Source organism: Protobothrops mucrosquamatus, unplaced genomic scaffold (assembly GCF_001527695.2).
Source record: "Protobothrops mucrosquamatus isolate PMUCROS unplaced genomic scaffold, P.Mucros_1.0 scaffold_233, whole genome shotgun sequence".
Taxonomy (NCBI): Eukaryota; Metazoa; Chordata; class Lepidosauria; order Squamata; family Viperidae; genus Protobothrops; species Protobothrops mucrosquamatus.
The window spans coordinates 69,752-83,493 of record NW_015386309.1 but is presented as its reverse complement, the minus strand read 5'-3'; the positions used below and the strand labels follow the sequence as shown (position 1 = coordinate 83,493).

Below are 13,742 nucleotides of genomic sequence, written 5' to 3'. Positions count from 1 at the left end.
AAGGTCACTTTCCAAATAAAGCTATGCCTTCTGCAGGAACTCTGCCATGGTTACAGGGCATCTTTTGTAACGTGAACAACCCATGTTTCAAAAGCCCCACCCGTGGAGAATCTCCAGGTGTTGTCTCCAACTATAATAATTCCATGTAAGTAAGTAAAGGAGGAGAAAAGCTTCACATGTGGCAGACTTTGATATTTTAAATATTAAGTACCATAACTCAATTTTGTGAGCCACAAGAATTAGTGAATAAAGATAAAGATAGACCTTACAGGCATTTTAGTTTTAATTATTTAATTCTTTTTCAGATGGAAGTCTGACATCCATATAAGATATGTCCTTCATCTAAATATTATTTAAATATATAATATCCAATATTATTTCTCTGTTCATGTATTTCCCAACTTTAGGATTTCCACTTCATCCATTTCAATGTATTAATTTTTGGTTTTTTTTTTACCATTTACAATGAAATTATCCACTTGTTTTCTACTAAACCTTCTCTTCATCTCACTGTCATCCTTATTAACAAATGCATCAAACAACAACCTAAATTAAGGAACCATCACTTACACTCCCACCAACACTGACAAGACAAGCCACCATATATAAACAGAGAGCAAACTGGCAGAGGGAGATGAGTGGTTTAGAAATATGACATATAAATAAATAGGAATTATCAATGAGTTCCAAAAAGCAAATATGGAAAAGAAACAAATTTTACCCTCTTAGTCTTATTCTCTGCAGACTGAGAAAGGCTGATTTCTAGAAGATAGCCAAGGGGAATAGCCTTAAGCAACTTTTACTTCTCTACCAATGTCCATTTCAGTTTAGCAAGAGTATATCAAGATGCTCAAGAGGTATTGCTTGAAATCAATGAAAGAGACTTGCGTGTATTCTGGGAAGAACTACGAACCATGACCCAGTTTATGGAAGCAATGAGGACCAATCCTGAAAAGGTTACAGGTAACTATCGATTCTGTTCTCTTTTATTTCCCTTCCCAAATACCATGAGTTACATTAAACTGGAGAGCAAAACTTTCTTGAGAACTAGCATCACACTGGGTATGTTGACTGCTGGCAACAAAACAAATGGATCCATATTAAAAGGGAAAAAAGAAAATACTTTAAATATCTCCAACATTCAAATAACTCATGGTTTCTCTAATTAAATGTGGCCTGCTTAAAACCAAACTTCCCCTTCGCTGAGGCTGCCTACAACCACTGTCTCTTCTAGGTTAAGAGACAAAGGGAATCAAAAGCTAAAGAACAGGGCTTGGTCTCAGAATTAAGTGGTACTTTCCACAATGTCAATTTTAATCATGGGGAAACACGGGAATATAAGAATAAGAATTGATTGGTCCACAGTATTTAATTTATGATAGCAATCATTCACCATTGCCACTGGCAAATGATGAAAATGAATGGATTCTTACCAGTCATCACCTTCTATGTGAGTTTAAGGATATTTCTTTTCTCCCTGTGATTAAGCACTGCAGTGTTTTGAATTGTGGTAAGTTATTCAAAGGAACAAACATAGGGAAACTTCAAATAATTAAGCCACAGCAGGCACACATCCACTTGATTAATGAGAGATCTACTTTATTTAGCATAATGATTAATCCAGCTTTGGTCATGAGAAACTAATTGGAAGGATTCAGGGCTCCCCACAAGGCAGGATCTAAAGTGACTGCAACTTTCTTTGGGTAAATAAACTGGAGAAAGAGATTCCAAAACTATTTATTCTTAAGTGGCTGAAACCCACCCACACTGGCCTGGTAACCAGTAACAACAAAACACTTGAGCTTTGAAGTTCACAGCATCAGGCCTTTGAAAATTTTGGGTCATCCTTTGAAATCCTGGGTCTGCATCTTTTCAGCATGCCAACTCTTTTCAGTGTGCAGAAAAATAAATAAGTGTGTTCCAAATGCCAAGCCTCTTATGTAATGTGCAATACAACTGTCATTTTGCATTCAGATATTGTTCTTGAAGTCTTCAATGCTGCTTGCTGTTAAATGAAGGCAATTCTTTTTAAAGAGTCTTTCCCAAAACCTCTAGAATGTTCCATTACGGGTAATCTTCAACTTATGACCACAACTGAGCTCCAAATTTTTGTTGCTAAGTGAGACATTGGTTAAATGAATTTTGCCCCATTTTATGACCGTTCTTGCCACAGTTGTTAAGTGAATCTGGCTTTCCCATTGATTTTGCTTGTTAGAAGATGATCACATGACCCTTCTAAGTCCTACACAAAGTTTTTTTGATATGGCATTCCAAAAATACCATACCCCAAAATATTGGATGGCACTTAAAAAATCTGCACATTGACAAAATTTCTATCTGTAAACTACAAAAAGCCCCACAGCCTGGATCCACACATATGCTACACCAATACATTATGGCATCTTAGGTACTTGAAAAGAACTCAATGCATATGAAGGTCAATACCAGCTAAACAACTGACAACTGTGATTTCTTGTTGTTTTATATATATAATGCTGGTGTAGGTTGAATCATTTTTTTTGTATTTATACAGTGTTTTTTAAAATAGAGTTGAAAGATTTTCTCATACACAGTTTCACAGTCCTCGGGACAATTCACAATCCTGTTAGATAGCCCATAAAATCTTCATCTTCATCTTAGCCCATAAAATCTTCATCTTCCATAAAAGTAGGAATGGGCTAAGGAGCAAGTGAATTTGTGTGACTTTGTGGTTTGTTTAAAAGCATTTTGCTGTACTAACACTTAACGGCTTTCTTACCGTTTCTTGACTTAGGAAGAGGAATACGAATCCATGATATCTTAAAAGATGGAGAGAATTTAACCAAGTTCCTGCTTGAAGATGCAGGCCTTCCTGATACCGTGGTCTACCACCTAACTAATGCCGTTGTACGACCTGAACAAGTGAGTTGATGAGATTCTGAAAAACGGGAAGCTTTTGTGTTAGATGGGTTCGGATATTTAAAGCCTTTTTCCATTGTTTGTATCCAACAGCACTTTTGCTAATAAATAGAACTTAAAGCATAATAATAGAAAACAAAATTAGGCAACAAACTAATTAATTGAATACCACCTGCTTTAAGTGAGGAACACAGAGAGAAATTGTTTTAGCCACACCTTTGTTATGAGTTGTTCAGAGCAAATATAACACAGTCATAATCAAAGACAGGATGCTTTGAAACCCTGCTTCAGTCTGTAATTTAGCATCTAGATTTCCTGTCAGTCCTTAGTGATGTTTTGATGGGGAGAAAATTTCTCCTGGGCCAGGGATGATTCTACTCCCACTCTTTTTATTTCTTTTCTTTAATGGATGAAGGTGATGGAAGGCAAAGCAAAGAAATGGGGTTTTCTGCTCATTTCCTCCTATGAGTAAGGAGGTTCTGAGAAGTTTGCTTTCACAGATGCATTGAAGCTATTGGAAACTTTAATGTTTCCATGTTGTTTTGTGGAAATATTTTTCCCACAAAAATTTCTGGTATGCTGCTGTTTTTCACAGAACTTTGAATGCAGCCAGAACCACATCATTCCTTAAATAGAGTGTAGAAGCACTAGGGCAGAAAGAAGCACTCTAACCTCTACCTGCCTATTGACTGTCCATTCTTAGAGGATCATGGTTTGGTCTGCAAAAACTGAAATGAGCTCTAGGGTGGCCGGGGAAAAAAAGATATATAAAACAGTAACTTTGGATCTAATGGTCTTCCGGATTTTTTCAGTCCAGGTTTGTGTCAGTCTTGTGAGGTAGAACGGACAGGAAGCATGCCCAGATGAACTAGTTCTACTTTATTAACAGAATCTTGCAAGTTAGAAGGTACATTTCTTCTAGTCACCTTTACAGACCAGGAAACTCGGGAGGGTCCCTTTTCAGATGTTTGCTATGCCCACATTCCTGCTGTGGGTTAAGTTGTCCCCTATTCAACCATTAACCTGGCTGTGGCTTCCCCTCCCCCCCTGTTTCCCAAGGTCATTCCCACATACCATTACATCATGGCCCAGACCATTCCTTTCTCTTGGAGAACAAAGTTATGTGGGTGTTGAAAGGTCTCATAAACCAATTGTTGGCATTTGGTATGATGGAAGAGCTGACCAGATGGGCAATTGAATGGGAAAGGAGGCACTATCATGTCTTTCAGATCAAGCAGTAAAACGCCTTGAGCTGGCCCTGAATAGGTCCCAAATCTTTTAGTAGGAGAAATGCTAAAATGCACAATCCCTGCTCTTCATGTCAGCAGGGCAGAGGTGAAAGGGCATTGCTGGGGCATTGTCTCAGGTGAATTGATTGGGCCCTTGAAAGATAGATCTCCTGTCTTGAATTCACACCAAATAATAGCTATTTTTTTTTTCTTCTTTTTAATTCTTTTAACTAGAGAATTGCAGCCCCTGGTTATTCTGCACCCATCCTCTCCTCATAGATGACTTGTGTGTGACTCAAGCATTGGCTCTTGGGGGCAGGAGAACTGGGAAAGGAATGTGGTGCAAATAATTGAGGTCTGCTGAAACAGATCTGTGGAACTAAAGCCTTTCTTACTGAGGAGAAGAGAAAGACACTGGCTGAATGGCACAATTCCTCTTTATATATTTTTTTCTTTTTTTGTTGTTATATAATGCTCAGATGTGGGAAATGCGTGTGGTTATTTGCAGCCAGCAGGAGATGGAATTAATGAGCTTGCTTTTCACTCTGATAGTTATTCCCCCCCTCCCCAAATTGTAGATGGTTTATGTGACTTTTGTTAAGACTGTTCAGTTGATTGGATTCTGACTGGTGCTGTAGGAAACTCCCTAGCAGCTCTTTTATTTGTGCAGAAGGGGAAAAAAATGTTCTGTGTAATATGAATGTTAGTAGCAGTTTATGCCAGCCTAAACTGGTCTAGTAAATAACATTCTAAAAAAATAATACAAGTGGGTACATGGCTAAGTCACCTTGAAAAAAATACCCATTTGAGTCCACTGAGGGAGTCCTACTGATAATCTTTAAATATATATTGAAAATCTTTGAAACAGTGATGCATTTAAGACAGTTTCTCTGAAATGCAATCTTCCTCTTATGAAGAATTTAGACTTAGTTATCCTTAAAGAAACCTATTTAAGTGCTGTGCTATGTCAGAATCTGAATAGCGAAGAGCATTCATCAGTTCTTATTAGAATAAAATTCCATATCTGCTATTAATACAGATTATAGATCAGCATAGACAATATTTTCCACAACATTGGCACTGCTACAGAGAAGCAGCACTAAGCAATGCCTTAGCCCTCCAAGCCTTCCCAAAATACAGCTGTTTCTTCCTGGTAGATCCAATAATTGGTTAGGCAAATTCTCATAGGAATAGATGATGCTCATATCAGGATGTGGCTGGACAAAAACTTTTCCCTGTAATTTCTGACTTTGGGTTCTCTGTCGGGTGTCATATGAGAGGGTATTCCTCTTTGTGCATTCTAAAGTATCAAACATATTTGATCTACTGGTTATTTATTCAACTGACTGGCATATACTGAGATTCCATCAGGGAACATGTATGCTTTGCAAATGTCCTTCTGCTTGAAAAATAATATTTTATTACGGTCCGTTGACTCCAAGTGCATGGCTCCTCCACAGAACAGACTTTGCCGTTGTCATGGGATGTTCTGATGCTTCTTTGCCACGGCTAATAATATATCCTGCTTCCTCTTCCAATGTCATTCTAAGGAAACTATGAAAAAGAATGGATCGCCCCAGCAGTGCTGTTTACGAGTGTTTCAGTCTTCTGTAAAGAACGGCACGCAGCTGAAGGGCTGACCTCGTAAGCACCCTGGGAGCGCAGGAAATGACACACACTCACACATAAAAGCTCAACCTAATCTGGAGGCCAGCTAACTGAGAAAATATTTTGTTTCTCCTCTCAAAAGTGTTTGCTGAACAATGGCACACCGATAAAATTACTGGAATTTATTTCCCAACTGCTGCTTTCAGGTTACAAGAGAGATAACGGGGCTGTTTCTGAGTCATAGGGAAAGCTGCAAAGAAAACCAGATGGGTAGTTAAAAAAGAACATTTTTGAATTGGGACTTCATTTAAAATTCTCTGTAGAAATTACATTTAATGACTAGTAATCTCTTTCAGGAAATCAGTATTAATAATCTCTTTCACTGGGTTTTTTTTTTTTAATATTAAATCCTCTATTGGCCCTGGTTCTATGAAGAATGTCCACAGAATAGTATTTAGACTGATGCTTTTGTTCCCAATTTTGTGTCACAATATCTACAGATCACAAAACGAAAGATTCTCAAAATAACCTAGTAATTCTATAACTGCTTGAATACATCTTGATTATTCCAGTATTTTCTTGGCAGCAATATGGATTGTGATTCCTTACTTCTTCTTGGAAGTATTTATACATCCTAGTCCAGTCTACTGCCCCGGAATTTCCGGGCTGTCTCCCATCCAACTGATAAAAAGATCTTTTCCTGGTTGCAACTTTATTTCTTGATAGTAATCTAAAATACTTGCCTGCAAGAGACTGTGGCAGTTACACAGTTACTACTATTTTAGCTTCTGGTGATAATTGCATTAGTTGCTTCCTTTCAAGCCTCTGTTTCTACAGGCAAGAATGTGAAGCTTTATTTTTTTTTTTATCAGAAATGAGAATATTAGGATGTTAATTTCCCTGACCAGTATAATTCTGCCACATATTCTGTATTCTTATAGAAATGTGACATAAGATAGAGTCTTAGTTTCTGATAAGGTTAAAAATGAACATCATTGGACAGGATTCCATTTATCACACTGACTTAAATTGCGTGATGATTTATACCAACTGCTCCCACATAAAGAGGTGAATCTGGGTCAATTACAGCAACAAACTACCAGTTAGGTATTATCTACTTCAATATGAGAGAAAAAGGTGTTCTAAGGTACAGGTATTCTCCAGTTTAACAACATGTTCTGTTCCCAAGTTCTGTCCTTAAGTCAAATTTGTAATAAGCTGAATATTATAGTACTGTGTAATGAACTTGAATCACTATGAATCACTAACTTGATTTTGCTATAATCTGTTCTTAATTATGGGTTGTCCTCCCTCCCTCTCTCTCCCTCTCTCCCTCCCCCCCTCTCTCTACCATATATTCAATTTCTATAACCACCCATCTCAGTCAAAAACTCTGGGCAGCTTACAATTGAAAAAATATATTACAATCAAAATACTAAAACATTTGAAAAGAATAAAAACAACGAAAACATCCAAAATAAATATATATAGCAGCCAAGATATTTGGTCAGGTTCAGGAATATAGACAGGTTTTATGGCCTTATGACAGGCTAACAGGGTTGAGCCATTCTAATCTCGCAAGAGAGGATGTTCCATAGATCAGGGGCCACTGCAGAAAAAGCCCATCTTTGGGTCCCTGCCAGCCAACACTCTTCGGCTGACAGGATCTGCAGCACGGCCAATCTGCTAGATGTGGTTGGACAGACATAGACTCTTGGAAAAAGGCAATCCCTCAGGTAAAAAATTGAACATTGTTTCTTGATTGGACTTCTATCTCCTCTCACCTGCTTGTGCTGCAGTTTGCGACCGTGTACCTGCCAACGCGATCTTCTGATCTTTCCAAGCTCTCTTTTTAGGTATTTTTAAATATTTTGTTAAATTTTTAAAAATGGGAAGCTAGCATGTTGCAAAAGAACACATTGGTCTCCAGTATAACATGGATTTCTAACAATGCCTCTGGGCTCTGCAGGCATTCTTAGATGATAATAAAACAATGGGTGGCTACAATTTGTGTTTTGTCCACAGTTTGCCTTTGGTGTCCCAGACTTGACTTTGAAAGATATAGCTTGCAGCCAGACCTTGCTGAATCGCTTTATTATCTTCCGGAGTCCAAGTGGCTTTCAGGCTGTGCATAGTGCAATGTGTGCCCTTTCCCAGGAAAATTTGCAAAAGGTTGAAGACTCCTTATATGCAAATGTGGACTTCTTTAAGCTTTTCCATTTGGTAAGTTCCAGTCAAAGGCTTATCTTTTTACTAATGGGAATAACAATGAGGGTATGGTTCTTTTGTTTAAACTAGGTTCAACAAAGTACATTTTTCTTAGATGACGAAATAAAATAAATAAAATAATGATATAGTTATGGTGTGACACGAGCAGAGGCATAATCAGGCACCTATAGAGTCCTGGCACCCATGCCAGAGAAACTTCAACTGAAGAACAAAGAAAATAATGAGACTACATTCTATTCCATCATTCATGAAGAAACAAATTGAATCTACCTACTATATTTTAGCCATAAGAGAAAAAGGCTTTGGGAGACTTTGGAGTTGTGCCACGCATGGCAACTTTTTCTCTTAACATTAACAGTGGACATTTCTCTGAATTTGGATCCTTGCATCGCCAGAAAGGCTATGTATCAGAGGCATAATACTGTAGCACAGATTTGGAATCCCAAAATTTACTGAAGTTTAAAAAAAATGTTTAGGGAAATAGGCTGTCAAAACTAAAAGACACCATAGTTGCATTTGTTGCAAGTTCTGTTTGGTTTCTGGGTTGGTATATGTGTGTGATTTAATCTTGTTAATGCAGTTTAAACAGCTGAAACTGCATCTTCATTCATGGTACTTTTTAACCCAATACCCTAATGAGTAGAAGAAAGGAAATATTTATTTGCTTCCTTTGTACAGGAAGCTTAAAGGCTTATCTCAACTATAGCATATGTTCCTAAAAAAAAGAAAAGAAAGAAACTTCTCACCAAAGAAGTCAAGAAAAGAGGTGGGACTATCACTACAAAGTCCACATTGGCAGCTTTTTCCTTTGTTTTGGCATAGATGAGAGCAAAAGCTTTCCTCAAACAGATACGTTGGCTAGCTGTGGATGATGGAAGCATCCTGGAAATACCAGGATAAGAAAGTCCAGAGGACTTAAGTAGATGAATCGTGATTCACTTGATGCATTAGATTTACTTGTTCCCATAAAATGATAGAAGTTTTACTCTAAGGCAGTGGTGGCGAACCTATGGCACGTGTGCCAGAGGCGGCACTCGGAGCCCTCTCTGTGGGCACGAGTGCCATGCCCCGGAAATGGCAACCGTCCTCTTCAACCAGCTGCCCGCTAACTCGCCGAGGTGGGTTTTGGGTTGAAGTTTGGGCACTTGGTCTCTAAAAGGTTCGCCATCACTGCTCTAAGGGGTAGTAGAAAGAGACATCAAGCCTTCTTCTCCCATACCTCTCGTCTCCACCCCAATATCTCCAAACCTTCCTTCCAACTCCAATGTTCATAGTGTTTGACTGAGCACTATGTGCATGCAGGATTTTGAATTATTTTAATAAAGGCATGGCTGCCTTCTTCATTTTCAAGCCTCCCGGAAATGTCTTGACTTCACCCTCTGCGATTGGATTGGCAAGCAGTTTTGAGAATTGATCCAACACATTTGGAAGGCACCAAGCTGGAAAGGTCTCTAATATGGAGTAGCTTAAAGATCATTTAGAATGGAGAGACACAAAAGTTTCTTAAACATTCCAGAAAAGAAATGCCTAAAAACCTTCCATTGCAACTTGAGTTTATACAACTTACTAAAGTTTAAATTTGGATCCACAAAATATAATTCCTATGTTCCCTTAATATTCTTGATCCAAGAAAAAAAAATTGGTTGGTCCCACAACATGCTGAATCACAAACTATCCAAACACTTTAGCCCAATCTAAGATGTTGTATAACTACAGAGTTGTATAACACTGGTTTGCCCCAAAGGGGGACTTTAAGTCTTCACGTTATTGGGGAGAAATAAATTGGATGGATAAAGTGTTCTGGATGCTTTTGAGAATGGATTTCATTTGCTTATTCCTGATCTAGTTCCTCTGCCTTTTTGTTTTTTTATTAAAAGAATTTTTCTACAGGTACACGCAGAAAAGGTATCTATATTTATCACCCTGTTACATCCAGATCACCCCATAAGTACACCTGATGAATTATTCAATACTTCATGTGCATTTTTCCCTCCTTTCTTCACAAATCCAGCAAAATACGTGGAAGGAATGTAGGAAATATGTTTAAGAGCTGGACATTTAAAAAAAAACATAGGATGCGAAGGAAAAAGGAAAGTTGCATCATTGGAACAAATGGATCGATGGACAAGAGTCCATGTGCTTTGGGGGTCAAAAAGAGAAGCAATTTGTAGTCAGAAGGTACTGAGATGTGTTGGGGTGGATTGGAGAATTACTAACCCATCGTTTCCTTGAAAAAAAATAATTTTTTTTGTTAAAGATACCAGGAGTGAAGGAGGGAAGATTTGGAGCATGAGTCAAATCGTGGATGCTACATGACACATTCATTAGAGAATAAGAGAGTTTTGTCTGGCAGAGAAAAGAAAAGCTGAAGGAGGGAAGGGACCATTTATACTTGTCAGAGTCAACACATTCTTTAGATTTCCTCCAAGAGACTAGTACCAGGGGTGGATGATTTGGGCAGGCATTGTACCTTGACTGAGCCAAGCTCGCTCAGGCATTGTACCTTGACTGAGCCAAGCTCGCTCAGTCAAGGTACAATGAAGGAGAAGGAGGAGAAAGGCCTATAAGAGACCCCCCCCAGCAGTATTCCAGGATAAATTTGAATCAGCTTTTGCCTTTAGGTTAATCCCATGTTTGGAAATTTTCCAGAGTGAGTCTCACAGTCCCTCTATTCTTCTATTGTATCTGTAGAAAGTTCAGATGCAGTACCCTAGATGCCCCAGGGCACTTTCGGTTGCAGGCCCTTCTACTGTATACAATTGGTGCGAAACACCGACAGGCCTTTTCCATAAAGCTGTCATTTTCTTCGGTTTCTGACAGCTGAGGCATTTTTGGTGCAGGAGAAGCCTTTTTTTGGCTTTCATGTCAGCTTGCTGTCAGGATGGAATGATGCCCTTAGCGGCACTTAGCTCCTCCAGAAGCCTTTTGACCTGCAATCCAATTGAGAGTTGCTGCATTTTACAACTTTGCCTTAGGAAATGAAATCTGAATGGAAAGAGGATGCTTGCTGAAAGCAGGGGGGGGGAGAGAGAGTGAGAAGGAGGGTATCTGTTCATTTGCGAAGAAATTTGTGGGGTTTTCCTGAACCCAATGTGACTCCTACTTGAAGAGCAGGTGGCAGGCTTGGGTAAGATGGCCTTTGTACAGCTCTATGTTGCGGGGCAATTTATCCCATTCCTAGACTGGGAAGCAGTGCTTAAGGTCATCACGCCTTGTTCACCTCCCTGATTGGACTTGAGTACTGCAAAGAGGTTTACACGGGGCTGACTTTGAAGAGTATTCAGAATCTTCAGTTGGTGCAAAATACACCGTTGTTCGGTACGTGTAACACCTCTGCTCCGTGAGATGTACTGGCTGCCACTCTGCTTCTGGGTTCAATATGTGGTATTGGCAGTTAACTTTAAAGCCATTCATGGATTGGGCCTGTGTTACTTGAAAGGATCATCTCTCCCCAACTGTATCTGTCCATCCTGTTAGATCCAATAGGAGAGGTATGTTCCGGAGCTCATCCATTAGGGACTGTCATGTTGCAGGATCCAGGAAAACCTGTTGTGGTGCCTGCCCTCTGGCACAGCATTTCCCCATTCCCCCATAATTGTCTCGACACCAGTGAGATTTGGTATGGACTTGATTTTGTCATTGAGCCTGGAAGCCTGGATGTAAATTCGAACAGTTGCTAAACAGCCAGTCATAAGTTGAGGACTATCTGTATCTTGTTTCTCAGCATTATTAGCTGCCCAAAGTCATGTGTTTTGGTTTAAGACTTTTATTTTGTCCCAAATTCTTGAGAACAAATGTAAGTCTGACGGAAAACTCATGTATCGTAAGCCTGCTATAGTTACTCCAAAATGGGCTCTGCATTGGTTTCCTATCCTTACCTGTTCACATTGTGGAGCAGCTGTCCATAAATTGACACCTTCTAGGTCAGTGGTTCTCAACCTGTGGGTTGGGACCCCATTTGGGGTCGATCGACCATTTCACGGGGGTCGCCAAGCAAGGCTTTCCGCCATTTTTTTTGTCCGCCATTTTTTTTTGTCCGCCATTTTTTTTCCCTTTTCCGGCGGGTGCCTTACCTCCCTTGGGCTGGGCCAGCTGGTGGTCGGCCTGCTTCGTCTCTGCCGCTTGCCAGCTATGCCTCGGCCGGCGCAGGGGGCAGAACCACGCATGCGCGGCGCTCCTGGGCAGGGAAAGTCCTCGACTTACGACCGGTTGGGTAGTTCTCGACTTACAACTGGTTTAATCCTCGACTTACGACCGGTTTAGTCCTCGACTTACGACCGGTTGGGGTCGCAGCATTAAAAAGGTTGAGAACCACTGTTCTAGGTGTATTTGGTTTCCAAATTCTGTTTCCCCCGCTTTCACAGTCAATGGTTGTATTGACTGACAGAGATTAAAATGAAGGGCATGTCAGGAAGTATTGCCAAGTATTGCGTGTAAAAGCAATGAAAGAGTGAAATTTCACTAGCTTGGAGCTCTTAGTGAGAAGCAGGAAACACAAGGCTTGGAGACTTCCAGTTTATGGCCAGCTGGCATCCAAGTACAGATAACCTTCTCTTCTGTTTTGGTTTCCAGATATATTGAACTTCAACTTTCATAACCACAATGGAAACCTCATATACTTTTTTTAAAAATTTTAATAATTTTTTATTTTTTAAACCAACAAAACCAAACAAAACATAACACACATACACACACAGTGTATACTCCTCCCTTTTTTTTTTACAGCAATTTCGTAACTGTAATCTTCTATTATTTACATTTTCCTCCCTTATTCTTCTTTAGAATATTTGTCCTTGTTGTCCAATTGTTTTTATTATACATACATTTTCCACTTTTGACCTTTCCACATTTATTCTCCTTTATTATTTCTAATCTCCAACCAGTCATACCTCATATACCTCATATACTTTATCTGTAATACAAATTTTGCATAAGGATGCTTTAAGGCTTTTGGCTATATTCTATAAAGCAATCATAAGATTAAGATCAAGACTAAGGAGGAAATCCCGCCCTGAGTCCTACGAGGAGAAGGGCGGGATATAAATCTAAATAATAAATAAATAAATAAATAAATAAATTGGTGTTAGCTGGAGGATCTTGCCCAAAATAGCATATGTTTGTCATGGTCTTTTCTTCTTTCCTTATAATATAAAGCATCAGTTTTATCTGTACTTAATAGCATTGTGTGCCACAAAGTTCCCTTTTTATCAGTAAAGGCAAGTGATGTCCAATGTCCCTTAATATTTTTGGTTTAATGTCCCACCTAGTCCAACCCCCTGCTCAGGCAGGAAACCCTATACCCTTTCAGACAAATAGCTGTCCAGTCTCTTCTTAAAAACTTCCAGTGTTGGAGCATTCACAGCTTCTGGAGGCAGGTTGTTCCACTGATTAATTGTTCTATCAGGAAATTTCTCCTTAGTTCTAGGTTATTTTCCATCTGTTGCTTCTTGTCCTGTCTTCAGGCGCCTTGGAAAATAGCTTCACTCCCTCTTCTTTGTGGCAGCCCCTGAGACATTGGAACACTGCTATCATGTCCCCTGTTAAGTCCGGAGAATAATGGCGCTTGAGACGAAGCATCACTAACAAGTCTTTATTGTTTGCTTCCATTCTACGAACAACCAGAGCAGAGGCACGCAGGCCTCTATTTATACCCTCTGATCCCCGGGCAAGTTCAACCAATCATGAGGCGGGCTTTTCCCGCCTTGCGCATGCGCACAAGGCCGGCGCCGCTCAGTCTGGTCCCGGGCAGCTTCTGCAAATGCCCGGGACTCTTGCAAC

At 39.6% G+C, this 13,742-nt stretch overlaps 1 protein-coding gene across 1 annotated transcript in view; it reads left to right on the top strand.

Annotated features, from left to right (window-relative positions):
- Nucleotides 1-13,742, top strand: part of ABCA4 (ATP binding cassette subfamily A member 4) — a gene marked incomplete at its 3' end in the record, with an annotated part of 88,479 nt that overhangs the window by 5,199 nt on the left and 69,538 nt on the right. Inside the window, exons 3-6 of the mRNA XM_029286917.1 lie at nt 4-145; nt 827-963; nt 2,774-2,901; nt 7,761-7,958. Of these exons, the coding sequence (XP_029142750.1) occupies nt 4-145; nt 827-963; nt 2,774-2,901; nt 7,761-7,958 (605 nt within the window). The remainder of the gene's footprint in view (nt 1-3; nt 146-826; nt 964-2,773; nt 2,902-7,760; nt 7,959-13,742) is intronic.